At 41.3% G+C, this 21020-nt stretch overlaps 1 protein-coding gene across 7 annotated transcripts in view; it reads left to right on the forward strand.

The window, feature by feature from the left end:
* Positions 1–7064, forward strand: part of LOC119902689 — a 73294-nt gene extending 66230 nt beyond the window's left edge. For all 7 annotated transcript variants that reach the window (XM_038719020.1, XM_038719021.1, XM_038719022.1 and 4 more), the window contains 2 exons: positions 2182–2294; positions 2664–7064. In XM_038719020.1, the coding sequence (XP_038574948.1) occupies positions 2182–2294; positions 2664–4363 (1813 nt within the window). In that variant the 3' untranslated portion in view covers positions 4364–7064. The remainder of the gene's footprint in view (positions 1–2181; positions 2295–2663) is intronic.
* The last annotated feature ends 13956 nt before the right edge of the window (positions 7065–21020 follow it).

The raw sequence follows: 21020 nt of genomic DNA on the forward strand, positions 1-21020 counted from the left end.
GGGAAGACGTTCAGTGGTGAGCACACATGGTTTGTTTCGGTTAATCAAGTGCGGTGTTGCAGATGTGTCCGTTGTAGAATGAGGCTCTGTTTGCTTCTGGCAATGGTTCTTATGTACTCAGATAATTGTAATGTTTGTATGATTGATTTAGCAAGTGCATCTGTGAGTTTTCCTCTGATTGCTATTTTGAGGCTTTTCTCAATTTGCATTACGCTTAAAACCTAAAAACAGTAACTTTAAAAGTCACTTAAGATGTCATTTTTGAGTCAAACCTTAAGATCCTATTTTTCAGCAAAAGTATACTGCTGGAAATCTGATAAGTAGTAGTTTAGTACTGTTTAAGTGTATATTCATGGTGACATTGATAAAATGAAAAATCACAATCGCACTGATTAAAATCCATCTTCTCCCCATATTTTAAAACACAAAGCCCCTTAAGAAATATTCTCAACACTGACTAGGTGTAAAACTTCTTTAAGCAACCTAGTCGGGATGGGGTCTAAGAGGCAGGTTGATGGTTTAGATGAAGAAATTATTGAAGTTAGTTGGTAAAGATTGAGGGAAGCAAAACAGTCTAAACATGTATCTGGTTCTACAGCTGTTTCTAAGGTTCCTGAGTTAAGAGATAAGTCGGTGCCAGTTGAGGGCAGGTCTTGGTGAATTTTGTTTCTAATAGTTAGAATTTTTTCATTAAAGAAGCTCATGAAGTCGTAACTACTGAGAGCTATGGGAATACTTGGCTCAATAGAGCTGTGACTCTCTGTCAGCCTGGCTACAGTGCTGAAAAGAAACCTGGGGTTGTTCCTATTTTCCTCTATTAATGACGAGTAGTACGCTGCTCTAGCATTACGGAGGGCCTTCCTATAAGTTTTAAGACTATCTTGCCAAATTAAACGAGAATTTTCCACTTTGGTGGAACGCCAATTCCTCTCAAGTTTCCGCGATATTTGCTTTAATTTGCGAGTTTCAGTATTATACCATGGAGCTAACCGTCTTTGTTTTAGTATTTTCTTTTTTAGAGGGGCTACAGAGTCGAGTGTCATTCGCAGCGAGCCTGCAGCACTATCAACAAGATGATCGCTTTGGGAGGGACTGAAATTAGCATAGGAGTCCTCCGTTACTTTGTGACTAGATAATGTATTTAGAGCTGATGGAATCGCATCCTTAAATTTAGCTATAGCACTATCAGACAGACATCTTGTATAGAAATTTTTGCCCAATGGCGAGTAGTTCAGCAATACAAACTCAAAAGTTATCAAACAGTGGTCGGACAAAGAGGGATTCTGTGGGAACACCACTAAATGTTCAATTTCAATACCATACACCAAAACAAGGTCGAGGGTGTGGTTAAAACAGTGAGTCGGTTCATGAACACTCTGAGAGAAGCCAATGGAATCTAACAGAGAGATAAACGCAGTACTAAAGCTGTCATTCTCAACGTCCACATGAATATTAAAATCCCCTACAATAATAACTTTGTCAGTTTTAAGGACTAAAGTTGACAAAAACTCTGCAAATTCAGATAAGAATTCAAAATACGGGCCAGGTGCTCGGTACACTATAACGAAGAGAATTGGTTGCAGTGATTTCCAACTTGGGTGCGAAAGACTAAGAACAAGACTTTCAAATGAGTTATAGTTTGGTTTAGGTTTAGAGCTGATTAGTAGGCTAGAGTCGAAGATAGCTGCAACTCCACCTCCTCGGCCTGTGCCTCGAGGAATGTGAGTATTAATATGACTGGGAGGGGTGGATTCAATTAGGCTAACATATTCTCCATCACCCAGCCAGGTTTCAGTAAGACCAAATAAATCAATATCATAATCTGATATTAGTTCATTTACTAGTACACCTTTAGAAGAGAGAGATCTGATGTTTAAGTGTCCACATTTAACTCTCCTATTCGTTTGCACTATTGCTCTTGTGGTTTTAATTTTTATGAGGTTTTTATGCACAGCTCCCCTTCTGTTTACCTTTTTAAATAATTTCAATGGTCGGGGGGCAGACACCGTCACTATAGGATTTTCACTAAGTAACTCCTGGAATGGAGGAGCAGAGAAGTGTGTTAAAATGCGACTCTGCCTCCTGGTCTCAACTCTGGGTTTCAATTATTTCATTTGGAATTATGGGGTTTGGATAGCAAAAGAGTTGCAGTAGTGTGCTAACGTATACTGTTTTTAATAGTCTAGACAGAAGGATGGAGTCTGAAGCTGGCGGGACGATGGAGGTGGCGGCACTCGGCCGGCCTTTCAACCTCGGGATGTTGTACGACTGCCGCAGAGACTCACTTGTCCCTGGTAAGGATTCACATGTGAAGATACTTAATGCATCACAACCAAACTTTCGGGGTTATATTATATTTTTATTGTTGTAATCACTCACTGGTAGTTTCCTGCTGCATCGTAACATATTTTACTTTTCTAGTTTATTAAAATAAAAAGTCAGTATGAGCTCAAGGCTGAAGCCATTCAAAGATTACATGTGAAATAGAACCGCAACATCTTTTTCCTGACACAATGCTTGCTGTGAAAAGGTTCAAACTTCTTTAAATCTTCTTTCTACCAAACAATATGCTGCTAACAATAATCTTTATCCTAATCACTTTCTTCTTCTCCTGTCTGTCTGGGTCTGGAAGCTGAACTTGAATTTTGCTTCTTCTTTTGCAGGAATTACACTGTGGGACCATGATGACCTGATAAAATATGTACAAGAAAGACCTCAGAACTATAATGATTTTGAGATCGTTGCATCTGAATCAATTGAGGACAAATCTTCAGCACTAAACGTTGAAGCTTCCCTGAAGGCAAGTTTCTTGAGTGGACTGGTTGAGGTTGATGGATCGGCCAAATACCTGAACGACAGTAAGATTTCCAAAAATCAGGCCAGAGTAACTCTGAAGTACAAGGCTACCACAAAGTTCCAGGAACTGTCGATGGATCACCTTGGAAGAGACAATATGAAGCATTCATATGTCTTTGATAAAGGATTAGCAACACATGTAGTCACAGCCATTCTTTATGGGGCACAAGCCTTCTTTGTCTTTGACCGTGAGGTGTCTAAAAAAGAAGATCATCAAGACATTGAGGGGAACTTGAAAGTTATGATCAAGAAGATTCCCTGCCTTGCAATAGAGGGTGAAGGTTCCCTGAAACTGGAAGACAAGGACCGAGCAAATGTTGAGAAATTCTCCTGCAGATTCTTTGGAGACTTTTCTCTTGAAAAAAGTCCTGTGTCCTTTCAGGATGCAGTAGAAGTCTACCAAAGCCTGCCAAGATTACTGGGAGCCAACGGAGAAAAGGCTGTACCGATGAAAGTCTGGCTGTTGCCACTGACAAGTTTAGATTCTTCTGCTGCAAAACTGGTCCGTCAGATAAGTATAGGATTAGTTCAGGAATCACAGAGAGTCCTGGAGGACTTCAGTGAGCTGGAAATGAGGTGCAATGACACAATGAGAACCACCACCGCACAGCAGTTCCCACAGATTGGCAAAAAGATTAAAAGCTTTAAAGAGATGTGCTCTGAGTTCAAGCTAGAATTCCAACGAACACTTTCAAAGAAACTTCCATCAATCCGAGGAGGAGGAGAAGAGGAGGCTGTGCTCGCAGAGATCCTGAAGAAGAGACATTCTTCTCCTTTCAACAGTAAAGACCTGAACGAGTGGATGGACTGTAAAGAGAGAGAAGTCTACACCTTAATGTCTTTAACCAACAAGATGAAAAACACCAAGATCATCCCGTCTCAAACAGACCTGTACAGGGAAATCCTCAGTGCAGATCATGCTATGTGTTTTGTTTTCACCTCCCTGGGAAGTGCTGAACCGTACCTCTCAGCTTTATCAAACTACATAAAACAAACACCCGAAGCAGACGACCCTCAAGATGTAGAGAAGGAACAATGGTTCACCTCAAAAGAAATAACAGATGCAATGAGGAATAAAGCAAAGCTCTTCAGTGACTTTGCAGAGGCCAACAAGGAGAACAAGAACATAAAGTTCCTGACAGTGGGATTAACAAATGAGACACAGAAAGGTTCAAGCATCTACCTTTATGAAGACGGCTTTTCTGTCAATGAGAACTTTGAGCCGCCTTCAAAGCCTGAAACAGTAACAGCAAGTGACATAAAGCACAACAGTGTGACACTGAAGATTTCTGCGCCCAGATTTGGAGCAGAGAACATCACCTCCTACTCTGTAGAGTACTGTGTCAGAGGAGAGGATGGATGGCAACAAGAGACAGCATCAAAAGCTGGAGAAGTCACAGTGAGCCATCTGAGTCCTAACACAGAGTATATGTTCAGATGCAGAGCAGTGACCTCAGCAGGTGTTGGGCCGGCCAATGAAGCCAGTGGTTCCATTAAAACCTGCTGAAGACTTTCTGATTCTGTTAAAGATCAAAGCACATTGTTAGAACCCCAGACCGGTCCTGTCCCTGTTTATAAAATCCCCCTGAAAGATGAACGAATCAGTGTCCCTGGCTGCAGGAGTTTCAGTTTTGGGAAAGAGTCCACTAAACGTAATCGCACCATCATGCTTCTGGGAGCAACTGGAGCTGGGAAGTCAACTCTCATCAATGGGATGATCAATTACATTCTAGGTGTCGAATGGGAGGATTCATATCGGTTTAAGTTAATTGATGAGGATCAGTCGACGTCACAGGCTGAAAGTCAGACCTCTGAAGTCACTGTGTACAAAATCAACCACCAGGAGGGTTTTAAAACAGAATACTCTCTGACCATTGTTGACACTCCAGAGTTTGGAGATACAAGAGGCTTAATAAGAGATGAGAGCATCACAGAACAGCTGTGTAATCTCTTCTCTGCTGAGCTTGGTGTCAGTGAAATTGACGCTGTGTGTTTTGTAGCTCAGGCTTCTTTAGCTCGACTCACGCCAACACAGAAATATGTGTTTGACTCCATACTCTCAATCTTTGGCAAAGATGTGGCAGAAAACATCAGGGTTCTGGTGACATTTGCAGACGGCCAGCGTCCACCAGTTCTAGAGGCAATCAATGCTTCAGGTGTCCCATGTCCTAAAACAAGAGACGGGCTGCCAGTTCACTTCAAATTCAATAACTCAGCTTTGTTTGCAGACAACAAATCATCTGCAGCAGGCAGCATGAGTGGGGATGATGAGGATGAAGATGGAGGCTTTGATCAGATGTTTTGGAACATGGGGACAAAAGCATGAAGAGGTTCTTTGCTGCTTTGAATCAAATAGAAACCAAAAGCTTGACGATGACGCAGCAGGTCCTCAGAGAAAGAGAGCAGCTCGAGAATTCAGTTGAAAACTTGCAGGAGCAGGTTAAAGTTCAGTTAGCCAAGCTGGAGGAGATAAAAGAGACAAGTGAAATACTAAAAGAGCACGAGGCAGAGATGAAAAGAAACAAGAACTTTGAGTTTGAAGTCACTGTCATGAAGCCTTTTGAAGTAGATTTTTCTGGTACTGGAAATTACCTCACCAACTGTCAGCAGTGTCATGTCACCTGTCACTATCCCTGTCCATATGCAAATGATGCAGATTTAAGACACTGTGTTGCAATGGGATCAGATGGATACTGTACTGAGTGTCCAGGCAAATGTTTCTGGGATGTACATTATATTCAGAAGTACAAATGGGAGTATAAGGAAGTAAAAGAAAAACAAACAGTGAAAAAGCTGAAAGCCTCAGAGGCTAAGAGACCTGTTCAGGCACTGATTGATAAACTGAAGGCTGAATATGATGATGTTCAGGTTGAGGTGGTGAAACTGATAAAGAAGTCTTCTGTGTGTTTAAAAAGACTTAAAGAGATAGAACTGAAGCCAAATCCTCTCTCCACTCCAGAGTACATCGACATGCTGATTGAGGGAGAGAAATCTGAGGCCAAGCCAGGCTGGAAAAAACGAGTCCAGTCCCTGATAACCATGAGAGAAAAATCTGAGAGCATGGCTAAAATAGAAAGAGAAGAGACAGTCCTCGAGTCCATAGAATAGTGATCCGAAATCTTTGTGTCAAAACTAAATCAAAACCAAGACCATAACAAGACCTGACCAAATACCCAAACAAAGACAGAGATCCATTCAGACCCAGATACCAAAGAACCAAACAAGACAGAGAGTGATGTACTGAGACAGAGTCTCCATACTGAGACACCGACACTTCAGTTATTCTGACCAACAAGTAGAAATGTTTTCGACATAAAGAGAGAAGCTGCTAACTCGTTTGTACACATTTTGTGCTGGAAGCATTAACTGGACAACTTCCTGCCACCATTAACACCAGTGTCACAGTTTAAACCTGCAGCTTTATTAACTCAGCAAACCTGAACACTGAGAATTAAATAGTATTTAAATTTTATCTATTTTGACAATCTAAATATAACTGTTCATAAAGTGTTTAGATATATAGATTTGCATTGTTCAGTACGGCTTTGTAAACAGGAATATCAGCTTCTTACTCAGTTGTTCTGCTCTTCTATTATTTTCTTTGAGTTTTGAAAAAGGTGGTTAATGTGAATAATGATAATGACTTGTTATGCTGATGTGTATTGATTTACATGTTATTGTTGTGTTGTAATAACCGGTGTAAAATGCTCTGATAGTACATTAGATTTAGACATTTAGATTAGATAGTTCCCCTTGCTTGCTCACTACTCAAGAATGTCTGTTGTGTAAAAACAGCTGACGCTAATCTCTTTTTTAAACAGTAAGATGAGAGCATTCATTAATGTTCTGACCATGTTTCATAAATTTAATGTGTCCATGGAACGGCCAAAGAGGGGACTGATTTGACCTTTATGCATTCTGATGATCATATCATTTACTTTGTGTACTTATATTCATCTTACTGTCCACTATGTGTACCAGTGTTTCAGCTATAATGAACATCTGTGAGATAGTTTTATCTTCTGCCTATACTATACTGTTCCTGTGAGAACTTGAGTATCAAGGCTGAGAACAGCTTTCTCGTAGACTCCAGTTATCTCCTGCATTAAATCCCTTAGTTATCCAGATGCTGTGGAGTCTGAGTCCTCTGGACCAGCTGACTTTGTTTCACTACTTTTTTCTTACTTTAATAAAACTCACAAAGACAACTGTTTGTTGTAACTTCTTTATTTGCTCTACACAAGGACATAAACGATTCCCACCACAGTTTCAGATAAGAACTGTTTTACATACAAGTTTAAATACAACTTTACATGCAGAACATCAGAATTAGAAATACTTTATTGATCCCAGAGGGGAAATTGTTGTGGTACAGATGCTCAGGTTGTCAATAAAGAAAGTAGAAGTAATAATATAAATCTAAAATTATAAAAAGGTATGGAAACATGTACAGTACTGTAATGGAGAAATAGTAGTAATAATGAGTAAAGATAATGTTGAGAGCTTTAGTGAATATAAATCCTTAAACAATTCAGTATTGAGACAGAATAAACCAGAATATTGCACATTAGTGTTTTGAGTGTCCGACTCTCTGAGGGAGGAGCTACAGAGTCTGATGGCCACAGCCAGGAACGACTTCCTGTGGTGCATTTTGCAGGGACGAGTCCTGCACTGAACCTACTCCTGTGTTTGTTAAAACATCAAATACATTCAACTAGCGGTTTCCAACCTGGGGGTCGGGCCCACACAAGAGGTCGCAGGATAACGAGAGAGAAGCAGTTAGTTTGAGGATTTTTCACAGAGCTTAATGAGAACAGTATTTAAAATATGTTGTAGATATGCTCTCAAGTTTCTCAAGATAAATCTGACGGATGTGAAAAGATTATTAAGGGAGGAAAGAAGAAGAACAACTTCCTACACAAAACCTTTATTCCACTCTCGAGTTTTTAAAAGGAAATACCAACAGTAATGCACCTGAGTGCTTAAACAAATTAACAACTGAACGTCAAAAATAGTTTATAAAAACGACCAAAAAGCCGATCACACAAGCAGATATCACTTTGTTTTAGAGGTCACATGATGAAAAGGTCATGAAGAAGTGGATTTAAACCCCCAAACAGTCTGGAGCAGCTCCAACAGTAAAATGCAGCTCTAACATTGATCAGTATTAATAATCTGTTAATGAAATATATAATAACAAAACAGTGACAAAGGCGGTCCTGCTGCACAGTGAGTCATATTTATGATAAGACTTCTGTGTTTGTACTGAAGTAGCATTTTGAATGCAGCATTAGTGGATGTAGAGTTTTTACATGAAAAATGCAGAATAACTATCAACTAATATTTATAAAATAGAAAACATTGTTATGGATCAAACTCTCAAACTGCTGCTAACTGTAGCTGCCGTTAGCTAGTTAGCTCAGTTTGCCATCCTGTTAGCCGACCCGGACTGGGAGCTCAGAGCCTGTGTTGTTGGATATTTAGGGAATTTGGAATATTAGTTATTATAATTATTTATTTATTTTGTACTTTGTACTATTTGTAAGTATAGGTACAGGACTTTGTATTTGTATTTTTGTTATTTATCATAGAAATTTGTTGATGTTAGACCTATATTGTATTATTTAAAATATTTTTTTAAACCAATTTTTTGAAGATATTATCTTCATATTTATTATTTATATTTAAATGATCTATTTCATTTTGCTATTTTAAAATTTTTCTTGTTTTTACAAATTTTTATTCAAATTTTTATTCTTCACTTTGAATAAGAGTTGCATATCACAGTCGTATTCAAGACACATTAAACACTGATTAAAGTGTAAATCTGTAGCACATAAAGCTCATTTTAAAAACAGGTGGTCTGGAGCAGTTTTTAGGTCTCACTTTATTTTAAAAAAAAAAGCAGTGTCCTCACCAACTTATCAAAAGGATTGTTCAGATTAACGTGTTCACAGCACATTTGTTAATCTGGAGTGTCCTTTATTCAGATATTCAGACTGTCGGGGCTCCACATCCGTCTGTCCAGATGTTAGCAGAGGTTTAATGTGGGTGGTGATGGAACAGTGGATAAGACACATACCTTTGGTGTGAGAGACTCGTACAGTTGTTTTGGATAAAAGCCTCTGCTGAATGAATAAATGCAAAATGCAATGCTTCATGATACCAGCAGGACTGAAGTAAATAATGTTCATATTGTTGACTAACTCTAATGTTTAAAGAGCTCATATTCTGCTTTTTCCCTCTCCTTTATTGTGTTATAAATCTTTTTTGTGCATGTAATAGGTTTGCAAAGTGAAAAAGCCCAAAGTAGTGGTAGTAAAGAAAACTCTGCTCCTGAACTGCCTGAAAACAGCGCCATTGTAGTCCAGCCTCTTTTTCCATTACTGTGTTACCTTCTCTGCTTCTGATTGGCTAGTAGTCCTTAACTAGGCGCATGTGCAACTCCCAACAAAGATCATTTAGAGACAAGATGTATCACTCCGTAGCTAAAACGAAGCCTTCAATATAGGGTGAAAAGAGGAGCTGCAGCAATGTGCAGTCTGACAAAAATATGGTGTTTTTTGAAAATGAAACCATGTGAACCTGTTCTGGTACAACCTCTAAATAAGATTGTGAACCTGAAAATGAGCAGAACACCACTTCTTTAAGACTTGTGAAAGTGTTCACCTTCTCCGTTAAAACCTGTAAATGTCCTCACCAAGAAAAAAACAATGGAAACATTTTTATTTCCTTAAATAAGAACAACAGTCAAAGTTTAAATTAGTAGTATCACCTGCACTAGTAGTATTTCCACGTATTTATCCTAGACATTTACAGAAAATTTCAGAAAGTGAGATATCATTTTCATCAAATATGTTGATGATGTGTTTTTAGTTCATAAATAATTCTTAAAGTTTATCTCAGCATCACTACCTACTACTGAATGACAACTGAACATCTGTTTTTTTTTTTTTTATATTTCAGTATAGATATGTAGAGCGCCTGGATAGCCCAGTGGTTCATGCCTCTGACTTTGGTACAGGTGATCGTGGGATTCCCAGTCAGGGCAGAGCAGGATCCAACGGTCAAGGTTGCCAAGGCTAAGTCACAAAGTACCCTCTGAAGGTCTGCTATACTGATACACCACAGCAACAGTACTCCCAGAGATGTTTGGCTAGAAGATGAACGCCATAATTCACAAAGAGCATTAGGTGCAGAAGGCCAGAAGTCAAAGTTAAGGCTTGGCATCTAGGAGGAGGAAGAACCTTCATGGACAGACAGACCTGTACCACTGACAGGTAGAAGAAGTGGCTGATATCAAGAAATCCTACCTGTGGCTAGAAAAGGCTGGACTGAAGGACAGCACAGAACTGTCATAGCTGTCATAGTGTTCAGGAACATCTGCCATGAGGATGGGCTGGAAGGTCAAAATGGAAGACGCCTCCTAAAATAGGTTAGAATGACCGAGCTAAGATCCTGTGGGACTTCAAGATCCAGACTGACAAACTGGTGATGGCTAACCAACCAGACATCGTGTTGATCGACAAACAGCAGAAGAAGGGAGCAGTGATAGGAGGAGTGATCCCAAGCGGCAGCAACATCAAGAAGAAGCTTGAAAAATACAAAGGGCTAAAGGGGAGCTAGAAAAGATGTGGAGAGTAAAAACAACTGTGGTGCCAGTGGTAATCGGAGCACTGGGGGCCCCCAAACTGGGAGAGTGGCTCCAGCAGATTCCAGGTCTCTGTCCAGAAGAGTGCGGTCCTAGGAACAGCGAAGATACAACAATGAATGAGCAGAAGTCTTTCATTTCGTCGGTTTTCTTACATTAGCTTAGCTTCACTACTTTACAACATGTTTGGTAAAGCGTGTTTCCAGAAAATGAACTGACCTTTATTTACACTATGTTGTTGTTTCAAGTTACGTCATTCTGTTCAGTGAGGCCTCTCAAACTTTGATATGTCCAGTGTTGGGAAGTAACTAGTTAAATGTAATTTGTTAAGTAATTTAATTTCAAAATAAATGTAACTATAATCTGTTACAGTTACTAAGAAAAAATTACAGTTACTTATGTTCAGGATTACATTGGGAGTTACATCTGAATATTTTCTGTAAAAAGCTCGACTTTTTGTTGAATTATATTCATTTGTTGCTTTGCATGTTTTTCATGTGCACAATGTCTTCCTCTGTCATTTCCACCTCAGCCGTTCAGTAAAGCTTGATGCTGTTCTGGTCCTTCTGTTTGAATTTGCAGCGCCGCCCGTCTGAAGGTTAAACTGTCTCTCAAGCTGTCTTTTTCTAAACGGTTGAAAACATTCATTAGAAATTTAGAAAAGCAGCACCTTCCCAACACTGGATATGTTGATACAAGTTACTTCCTGTAAGCAGGTGAACTGAAAAGGTTTCGTTTTTAAAGACACAGCGACATCTAGCTGGGCGTTTTCCCAGCATGCCTTGAAGTTTTCAGAGCAAGTCAGACAGAAATCTAAAAAATATCAGAACCACAACATGTGAGATTTGTGTGTCTGGTAGAAACACAGCAGACTTTTCCTGAGGGAATTACCCACAGTTCATAGCGTTGAGATGTTAAAAGCAGAGTACAAAGAAAGAAGTTACATTAAGTGTGTGATGCTGCGTTCATTAAAAATAGGCCTCTCGTCCTGAGGTGGCACGGTGGTGCAGTGGTTAGCACTGTCGGCTCACAGCAAGAAGGGTTCGAACCTCGGTCGTCCCAGGTCTTTCTGCGTGCAGTTTGCATGTTCTCCTCGTGTCTGGGGAGAATGTGTGTCTCACCCAAAGTCGTCCCCTCTGTAAGGCAGGAGCCCGGAGTACGTTCGCATCTGACAGTTTTAGGCGCCCATCAGTGCCCGGCCCTCTGCGCTGCTCTCTGGCTCTGGATCCTCAGTCCTGCCATTCTCCAGCTCTCCACCAGGTGTCCTCCACAGGCTCTTCCTCATTTCCTCTTCACCTGACCGCCACACCTGCTCTCCCTTCCCTCATCAGCCTCTCCCCATACATACCTGCTCACGCTCATCTTCCTGTTAGACTTCTGGTCTGCTGTGGGCCAGGTTACTTGTTGGATCTGCTTTTACCTGGACCTGGACCTGGACCTGGACCTGTATCTGCCTGCCAGCCTGTTCACCTGCATGTAAGTATATAAAGTTTAAACCCTTAAACTTTACTTTATCTGCCTGTTCTGTCTTCGTTTGACCTTCAGACACTCCTGAGCTTTTTAATTGGTACTACTTCCAACAAATCCTTGAAATTAGATAATTCAAAGTAAATTTAAAAAAAGGTCTGATCAAATTATTAATATAAGTGGAAAGTATTCAGCTGATTGTTTATCCAGACAAGAGTTCACAATATTAATAACAAAGCATTTTTAATTTCTGCTTTTACTGCATCTCTGGTTAGTTTGATAAACATCAACATCAGCAGCTGAAAGCAAAAAGAAAAATTTAAAGGATGAATACATGGAATAATTAAATAGTAAAATTTGCATTATAACACCTATAGTTGTGTCCGCATACATAATCACAGCCATCACTTTGTCCAGCAATCATAAACATTCTGTCAAAAAAACACCGCATGATGTTTAAATCTTTCTAAGAAATAACGACCTGTATCTGTTTTACAAGCGTTCATCTGTCTTTAAATCAGAAAACGACTCTGGAACGACCTGCGAGATGAAACAAATCAGCATCTTTGAAATCATCAATTGAATGACTTTAGTAAAAATAACTTTCCATGACAACAATAGACAGAGATATGAAAGACAAGGATGGCTCACAAAAATACATACTTATCTTTATTATACTGGACACAAACGGGCATAAACATTTTCTATAAAGTAGATGAGCAGTAAAATGGTGGTGGTTTTGCTGATAATAATTTAGTTTTATAGTCTGTGAAATGAAGAAAGAGAAATAAAGAAAAGAAAATAATTATGAAGAGTAGCATTAATGATGGAAACCCTGGACATTGACAAAACTAGGAGTATCAGTAGTAGTAGAAGAGGCTCATGAAGCAAACAGCTGGTCAGGTGTAACCACAGAAGGGCAGGCTTGAGAAGACTGAATACAATACTCATTTCAAATCATTTCTTAAATTTCCACCGGCTCTTGATCTCCATTAAATTACTGAAGACAAACAGAATCTGGGAATCATCTTTGAGTCTTTGCACAGAAGCAAAAATAGCAGAAATAAGGTTTGGGGCCCAACATTAAACTGTTGTGGCCCCTGAAAAGCTCATTTCTCCCTCCTGTGTTTGCCTGCAGCCTCTCAGACTCTGCTGCTGGAACTCTTCCTGCCTCTAACTGTCTGCAGACTCCAGATCTCCTCGGTGCTTTACTGTCTATTGCCCCCATCTTTCTTTCAGAACAAATGTGTTCATCTGCTGCTCCGTCTCTCTGAAAACATCTTTTATAAAAAGGTTATTCCCCCATTTTAACTTCCATTTTTCAATGAATCACTCAGACTTTATTTGTAGAGCGCATTTCATGCAAAATAACAATACAAGGAGCCTGGCATTGTTTTTCCAGCATTACCAAATAACCAAAACAGAAGTTATTAGGCAACATTAACTTGAGAAAAATAAAATAAAATAAGAATTAAATTCAATAAAGAGAAGTAAGCATATAATAAGACACATAAGAGAAAAAAAAAGATCAATAATATTAATTAATTAATTATTTAAATAATAAAAAATAATTAGGAAAATACTAAGCTAAAAAGATTTAAAAAGTAAAAGTATTATTGTCTCTGAATGTTTTTACTATTTTATTACTGGATTATTATTTGATGGTTACTAACCTCCCGGGAACCATCACCTTATCGTGGTGGAGAGGTTTGTGTGCCCCGGTGAACCTGGAGGCTGTGTTGTCGGGAGCCTAGTGCTCCTGGTAGGTTCTCCCAAGGCAAAGTGGTTCCAGGTGAGGGGCCAGACTGAGAGTGGTTCACAAAGACCCTTGATGACGAATCGAGGAAGAGGAGGAGACACCCTGCCCGGAGGAAGCCCGGGGCCCCCATCTGGAGCCAGGCCCAGAGGGAGGGCTCGCCGGCGAGCGCCTGGTGGCCGGGTTTGCCATGGAGCCCAGCCGGGCTCAGCCCGAAGAAGCAACGTGACAAACTCAAATTGTCAGTTTAGAGAATTCGGCCTTCTTGGAGACCCTGAATGGAGTTCTGTATGGGGCTCCAGTAGGGGACTCCATAGTTCTGCTGGGAGACTTCAATGCGCATGTGGGCAATGATGGAGATACCTGGAAAGTCGTGATTGGGAGGAACGGCCCCCCTGATCTCAACCTGAGTGGGTGTTTGTTGTTAGACTTCTGTGCTAGTCATGGATTGTCTATAACGAACACCATGTTCGAGCATAAAGATGCTCATAAGTGTACATGGTACCAGAGCACCCTAGACCGAAGATCAATGATCGATTTTGTAATCGTTATATCTGATTTGAGGCCGCATGTTTCAGACACTCGGGTGAAGAGAGGGGCAGAGCTGTCAACCGATCACCATCTAGTGGTGAGTTGGGTCAGGGGGTGGGGGAAGACTCTGGACAGACCTGGTAAGCCCAAACGGGTAGTGCGGGTGAACTGGGAACGTCTGGAGGAGGTCCCTGTCCGTGAGATCTTCAACTCAAACCTCCGGCGGAGCTTTTCTGGCATCCCTGTGGAGGTTGGGGACATTGAACAGGAGTGGGCAACGTTCAAAACCTCTATTGCTGAAGCTGCAACGGAAAGCTGTGGTCTCAGGTGCCTCAAGGGCGGTAACCCACCGTGGTGGACACCGGTGGTCAGGGAAGCCGTCCGACTGAAGAAGGAGGCCTTCTGGGATTTGTTGTCTCGGAGGACTCCGGAGGCGGTTGCAAGGTACCGACGTGCAGGTGTGGGAGATTTCGGAGAAGACATGGAGAAGGACTTTCGGTCTGCACCAAAGTGTTTCTGGAGAACTGTCCCCCATCTCAGGAGGGGAAGTGGGGAACTGTCCAAGCTGTGTACAGTAAGGATGGGACCCTGTTGACCTCAACTGGGGAGGTAATTGGGCGGTGGAAGGAACACTTTGAGGAACTCCTAAATCCGACTGACACGCCCTCTTTAGTAGAGGCAGAGCTCGAGGCTGATGGGGGATTCTCGTCAATTTCCCTGGTGGAAGTCACTGAGGTAGTCAAACAACTCCACAGTGGCAAAGCCCCAGGGATTGATGAGATCCGCCCAGAAATGCTGAAAGCTTTGGGTGTGGATGGGCTGTCTTGGATGACACGTCTCTTTAACATTGCGTGGAAGTTGGGTACAGTGCCCAAGGAGTGGCAGACTGGGGTGGTGGTTCCCCTGTTCAAAAAGGGGGACCAGAGAGTGTGTGCCAATTACAGGGATATCACACTTCTCAGCCTCCCCAGTAAAGTCTATTCCAAGGTGCTGGAACGGAGGGTTCGGCCGATTGTCAAACCACAGATTGAAGAGGAACAATGCGGTTTTCGTCCCGGTCGTGGAACAACTGACCAGCTCTTTACTCTCACAAGGATCCTGGAGTGGGCTTGGTAGTATGCCCATCCAGTCTACCTGTGTTTTGTAGATCTGGAGAAGGCGTATGACCGGGTCCCCCGGGAGATACTGTGGGAGGTGCTGCGGGAGTATGGGGTGAGGGCGGCCCTTCTCAGGGCTATCCAATCCCTGTACATCCAAAGCGAGAGCTGTGTCTGAGTACTCGGCAGTAAGTCAGACTCTTTCCAGGTGAGGGTTGGCCTTCGCCAGGGCTGCGCTTTGTCACCTATCCTGTTTGTGATATTCATGGACAGGATATCGAGGCGTAGTCATGGCGAGGAGGGGCTGCGGTTCAGGGGGCTTGGGATCTCATCACTGCTTTTTGCGGATGATGTATTCCTGATGGCATCATCGGTCTGTGACCTTCAGCTCTCACTGGATCGGTTCTCAGCCGAGTGCGAAGCGGTTGGGATGAGGATTAGCACCTCTAAATCTGTGGCCTTGGTTCTCAGCAGGAAACGGGTGGAGTGCCAACTCCAGGTAGGGAATGAGTCCTTACCCCAAGTGAAGGAGTTCAAGTACCTCGGGGTCTTGTTCACGAGTGAGGGGAGACTGGAGCAGGAGATTGGCCGGAGAATCGGAGCAGCAGGGGCGGTATTGCACTCGCTTTACCACACTCTTGTGACGAAAAGAGAGCTGAGCCGTAAGGCAAAGCTCTCTATCTACCGGTCGATTTTCGTTCCTACCCTCACCTATGGTCATGAAGGCTGGGTCGTGACCAAAAAAACGAGATTGCGGGTACAAGCGGCCGAAATGGGTTTCCTCAGGCGGCGGTTGGCTGGTGTCTCCCTTAGAGATAGGGTGAGAAGCCCGGCCATCCGCGAGGAGCTCGGAGTAGAGCCGCTGCTCTTTTGCGTTTAAAGGAGCCAGTTGAGGTGGTTTGGGCATCTGGTAAGGATGCCTCCTGGACGGGCGACCCGACCCCGGATAAGCGGATGAAGATGGATGGATGGATGGATGCTTACTAATGTATTCATGTTTCAGTATAAATGTAGACAATGTACTGTTCAAGGTTGTAATAATGTAAAGTGATTTAATCCCAAATCATTTTTGTGAAAGCCTGTAAATGACTGGAAAATACAGGTTTTTCAGGTGTCGCTCCAGCTGAAATCAAATATCTGAATATCTGTGAGAAACATTCTGCAGTTTTGGAATCATGAAAATATAAAACAAGGAAATCATTTCAAAACAAAAATTAAAAATTGCATAGCATTAACTTTAATTTGAAAAACAAAACACACTCGTCCACACCCACTTTAATTATGCCACGTTCACACCTAATCACCATAGAAATACCAAACATACCATCAGGAGTCTATACATCGCCCTGACAACCAGAGGCTCGCCTGACAACAGCTGGGGTGTTAACTGCCACACCTCTAAAGGCTGAACACTGTCAAGTGCACGTATACAGGCTAAATAAATACGTCCCAGTTGATCTACCTGAGTCTCACGCTTCAAAAGATTTTAGCATCTGATATAAAAAGCTCTTGTACAGAAAATCAGCAGGTTGAGACCCTCAAAGAATGATGTGACGTATTTAAAATAAACATGTTGCTTTCTTTATTTGATCTTTTAAAAGTGAATTGAGTTTTTTCTATATACATTTTGTAATTGTGGAAGGTTTGTTTGTGTCTGAATGTAAGATTTTTCTTTTATATAATCAGTAATAAGTCGAGTACTTCAAATCTTTACTCAAGTAAAAGTATCTGGTCAATAAACTATTCAAAGTACAGGTTACTTTGTGTTTTAATGTACTGTTCGGTGTGTGCAGCTGATATCTGACAGAGGCGCTTCAGTTAAAGCTCTCCTGTGTAACACAGCTTAGATGGCCGCTCATTTTGCTAAATGCAGCAAAATGCAGAGCAGATAACAGACTAGTTGTAACATTTAAAAATAGATTACTGAGACCAAAAGAATACTGGAGGAAAGTAAAGTGTAAAAGTACACTTTTTAAAAGTGAAAAGTTGCCTAACTTTTGTACTAATGAACTGGTAACGAGTTGCTACCCACCCGTTTGTAATGCTTCCTGATTGACTCTCTGATCATTCAGTTCTAGTTAAAGTATGAACGATATGAAATATAAGCACACGTCATTACTAACTCAGAGGAGCTGCAGCAGTGACACTGATGACCCTTTTCTTCACGTCTGTTCAGTTGTGGTGGTTTAGGATCAGCTGAGTGAAGGTTTGGTTCATGGTTTCTTTGCTCTAAAAGCTGCTGTGGTTCGGTCCACACACTCTGCTCCCCTTCATAAAGAAATAGTGGCCTTTATTTTTGTTTTAGCAGCCTGAGATCTGAACAACAGCAGCTGCTTTCAGTCGGTTATATTTTGATCTTGTAAACTAAAAATGGGGTCTGATTCCTCCTCACTGTCTCGTTTCTGGGTCCCCTGTTATTCTCTTTCTATCTGCTGCCCTTGTGAAAGATCAGAGACAGATCGAACAGAACATATTATTTCCAGATAAAATTCAACTATGTCTAAACACGATCAGGGACTGGGTGTGAGACCGCAGAACATATTTTGCAGCTCAGTACTGATAAGACAGAGGTTCTGTTGTTGCTCCAGAAAAAATGCCCCCATGATTATGCAAAATTTATAATATCTCCTCTGCTGCCCAGTCCTACTGTGGAATATTTGATAATCTGCATTAGTTGACACCAGATGTCACAAACTCGCCTTCAGGTGATCGAGCTTTTTACACACAACTTCGGAATGCTCTGCCCACACCCTCACTGTGTGCTGGTTCTGTGGACGTTTTCAAAAGGCAGCTGTGTTCTTGTGTCTGTTGCGTTGAATGTTGTCTGTCCTGTCGGTCCTGTTGAGGAGAGCTTCAACATCATAGTTTCTCATACAAAGTTGAAATTTTGTCTCAGACTGCAGAGCTGCAGTGGAGACAAGTCTCTCTGTTTGTCTCTGAAGAAATTTAAACTGAATCAGGTTTTTCTCAACAAAACATCAGAATCTCTGACAAACACTGGTGAGTACACTGCCCTGCACAGACTACATGCAGTCACAGCTAACATTAGCTGAAGCTAATTTAACATTTTCCTGTTTGATTTAGTGATTGAGTTTGTTACACCACATAGACAGACTGTAGAGGAGAGCTGGAACAAATGAAACGCAGGACGAAAGTAAAACAGCAATTTTATCTGAGCTCATACATTTCTGATGTGCCAAACTACATCAACGTACAGAACGCAGTTTTGCGGAGTTATAGCAAAGAAGCTGTTTTTAATCACTGAAAGTAAATTCACTCAAGTAGTAATTTTTTAATTTAAGTTGTGTCATTGTCATGATCTGATGACGGGTTAGTTATTATTAAGAAGGACAGACATTTTAAATTAAAACAATATTACAAAAACAATTTAAATTTATACTGTTTGTGTTTCTTTCATCCCGACCGGTCAGGACAGAAGAAACGAGACGCATCTTCTGCTGTAAGTCAAATTAAACTGAAGTCGTTCCACATTTGGACAAAACATCAGCTGGTATTGATCGAACACGTTTCTGTCTGTATCTTTTAAAATGATGTTTATCTGAAAAGTGTTTCAATGGTTCCGGCTCTCTGCTCTATTTTAGCTTAGCAACGAGTTAAAGGTAGTTTTAACTAAAAGAACTGGTAACAGTAACTAAAACTAATGAATTGATTATCTGAAATCTATCAGCAGAATGACTGCCTAACCTAAAGAGAACAACATGTTGTTGACATACATATGTTCTTATGTCACTTGTGCTGAATGTTGTCTGTCCTGTCCATCAGGAGAGCTTCGACATCGCATTTCCTCAACTGAAGCCTCTCTGTTTGTCTCTGAAGAAAAATCCATCAGACTCCTGACAAACACTGGGAGTACACTGTTAGTTGGCCAAATTTAATTAAAACCAGAATCTGACTTTGTTTCATTTAAAATATTATGACAGGTGTGTAAAAAAAACAAGTCAACTTTGACATGTATATACTTTATATACTACTCTATACTTATACTTTAAAACGATATAACTATATAAAACAGGGAGAAAAAAACACAGAGTGCAGTCACAGCTAACCTTAGCTTAAGATGATTTACCCTTTTTTTTTTTTAATCCTGTTTCCTGTTTCTTTAGTCTCACACACACATTGAACTGTCTTTCCTGAGGTTTGTTTAAAGATCTCACATTTGGTAAAGATCCCCTCCACTCAGACATTTCCAAATCATGTTACAATGCTCAGGTCAGTTCTGCCACAGGTACAGTGAGGAAAATAAGTATTTGAACACCCTGCTATTTTGCAAGTTCTCCCACTTAGAAATCATGGAGGGGTCTGAAATTGTCATCGTAGGTGCATGTCCACTGTGAGAGACATAATCTAAAAAAAAAAATCCAGAAATCACAATGTATGATTTTTTAACTATTTATTTGTATGATACAGCTGCAAATAAGTATTTGAACACCTGAGAAAATCAATGTTAATATTTGGTACAGTAGCCTTTGTTTGCAATTACAGAGGTCAAACGTTTCCTGTAGTTTTTCGCCAGGTTTGCACACACTGCAGGAGGGATTTTGGCCCACTCCTCACACAGATCTTCTCTAGATCAGTCAGTCACAGAGTTTGAGCTCCCTCCAAAGATTCTCTATTGGGTTTAGGTCTGGAGACTGGCTAGGCCACGCCAGAACCTCGATATGCTTCTTACAGAGCCACTCCTTGGTTATCCTGGCTGTGTGCTTCGGGTCATTGTCATGTTGGAAGACCCGGCCTCGACCCATCTTCAATGCTCTAACTGAGGGAAGGAGGTTGTTCCCCAAAATCTCGCAATACATGGCCCCGGTCATCCTCTCCTTAATACAGTGCAGTCGCCCTGTCCCATGTGCAGAAAAACACCCCCAAAGCATGATGCTACCACCCCCATGCTTCACAGTAGGGATGGTGTTCTTGGGATGGTACTCATCATTCTTCTTCCTCCAAACACGGTTAGTGGAATTATGACCAAAGTTCTATTTTGGTCTCATCTGACCACATGACTTTCTCCCATGACTCCTCTGGATCATCCAAATGGTCATTGGCAAACTGAAGACGGGCCTTGACATGTGGTTTAAGCAGGGGAACCTTCCGTGCCATGTGATTTCAAACCATGACGTCTTAGTGTATTACCAACAGTAACCTTGGAAACGGTGGTCCCAGCTCTTTTCAGGTCATTGACCAGCTCCTCCCGTGTAGTTCTGGGCTGATTTCTCACCTTTCTTAGGATCATTGAGACCCCACGAGGTGAGATCTTGCATGGAGCCCAGTCCGAGGGAGATTGACAGTCATGTTTAGCTTCTTCCATTTTCTAATGATTGCTCCAACAGTGGACCTTTTTTCACCAAGCTGCTTGGCAATTTCCCCGTAGCCCTTTCCAGCCTTGTGGAGGTGTACAATTTTGTCTCTAGTGTCTTTGGACAGCTCTTTGGTCTTGGCCATGTTAGTAGTTGGATTCTTACTGATTGTATGGGGTGGACAGGTGTCTTTATGCAGCTAATGACCTCAAACAGGTGCATCTAATTTAGGATAATAATGGAGTGGAGGTGGACATTTTGAAGGCAGACTAACAGGTCTTTGAGAGTCGAATTCTAGCTGATAGGCAGGTGTTCAAATACTTATTTGCAGCTGTATCATACATAATAGT

The sequence above is a fragment of the Micropterus salmoides genome, unplaced genomic scaffold, assembly GCF_014851395.1.
Source record: "Micropterus salmoides isolate LMB-PRFRI ecotype aquatic unplaced genomic scaffold, ASM1485139v1 Ms_hic_scaffold_14, whole genome shotgun sequence".
NCBI lineage: Eukaryota > Metazoa > Chordata > Actinopteri > Centrarchiformes > Centrarchidae > Micropterus > Micropterus salmoides.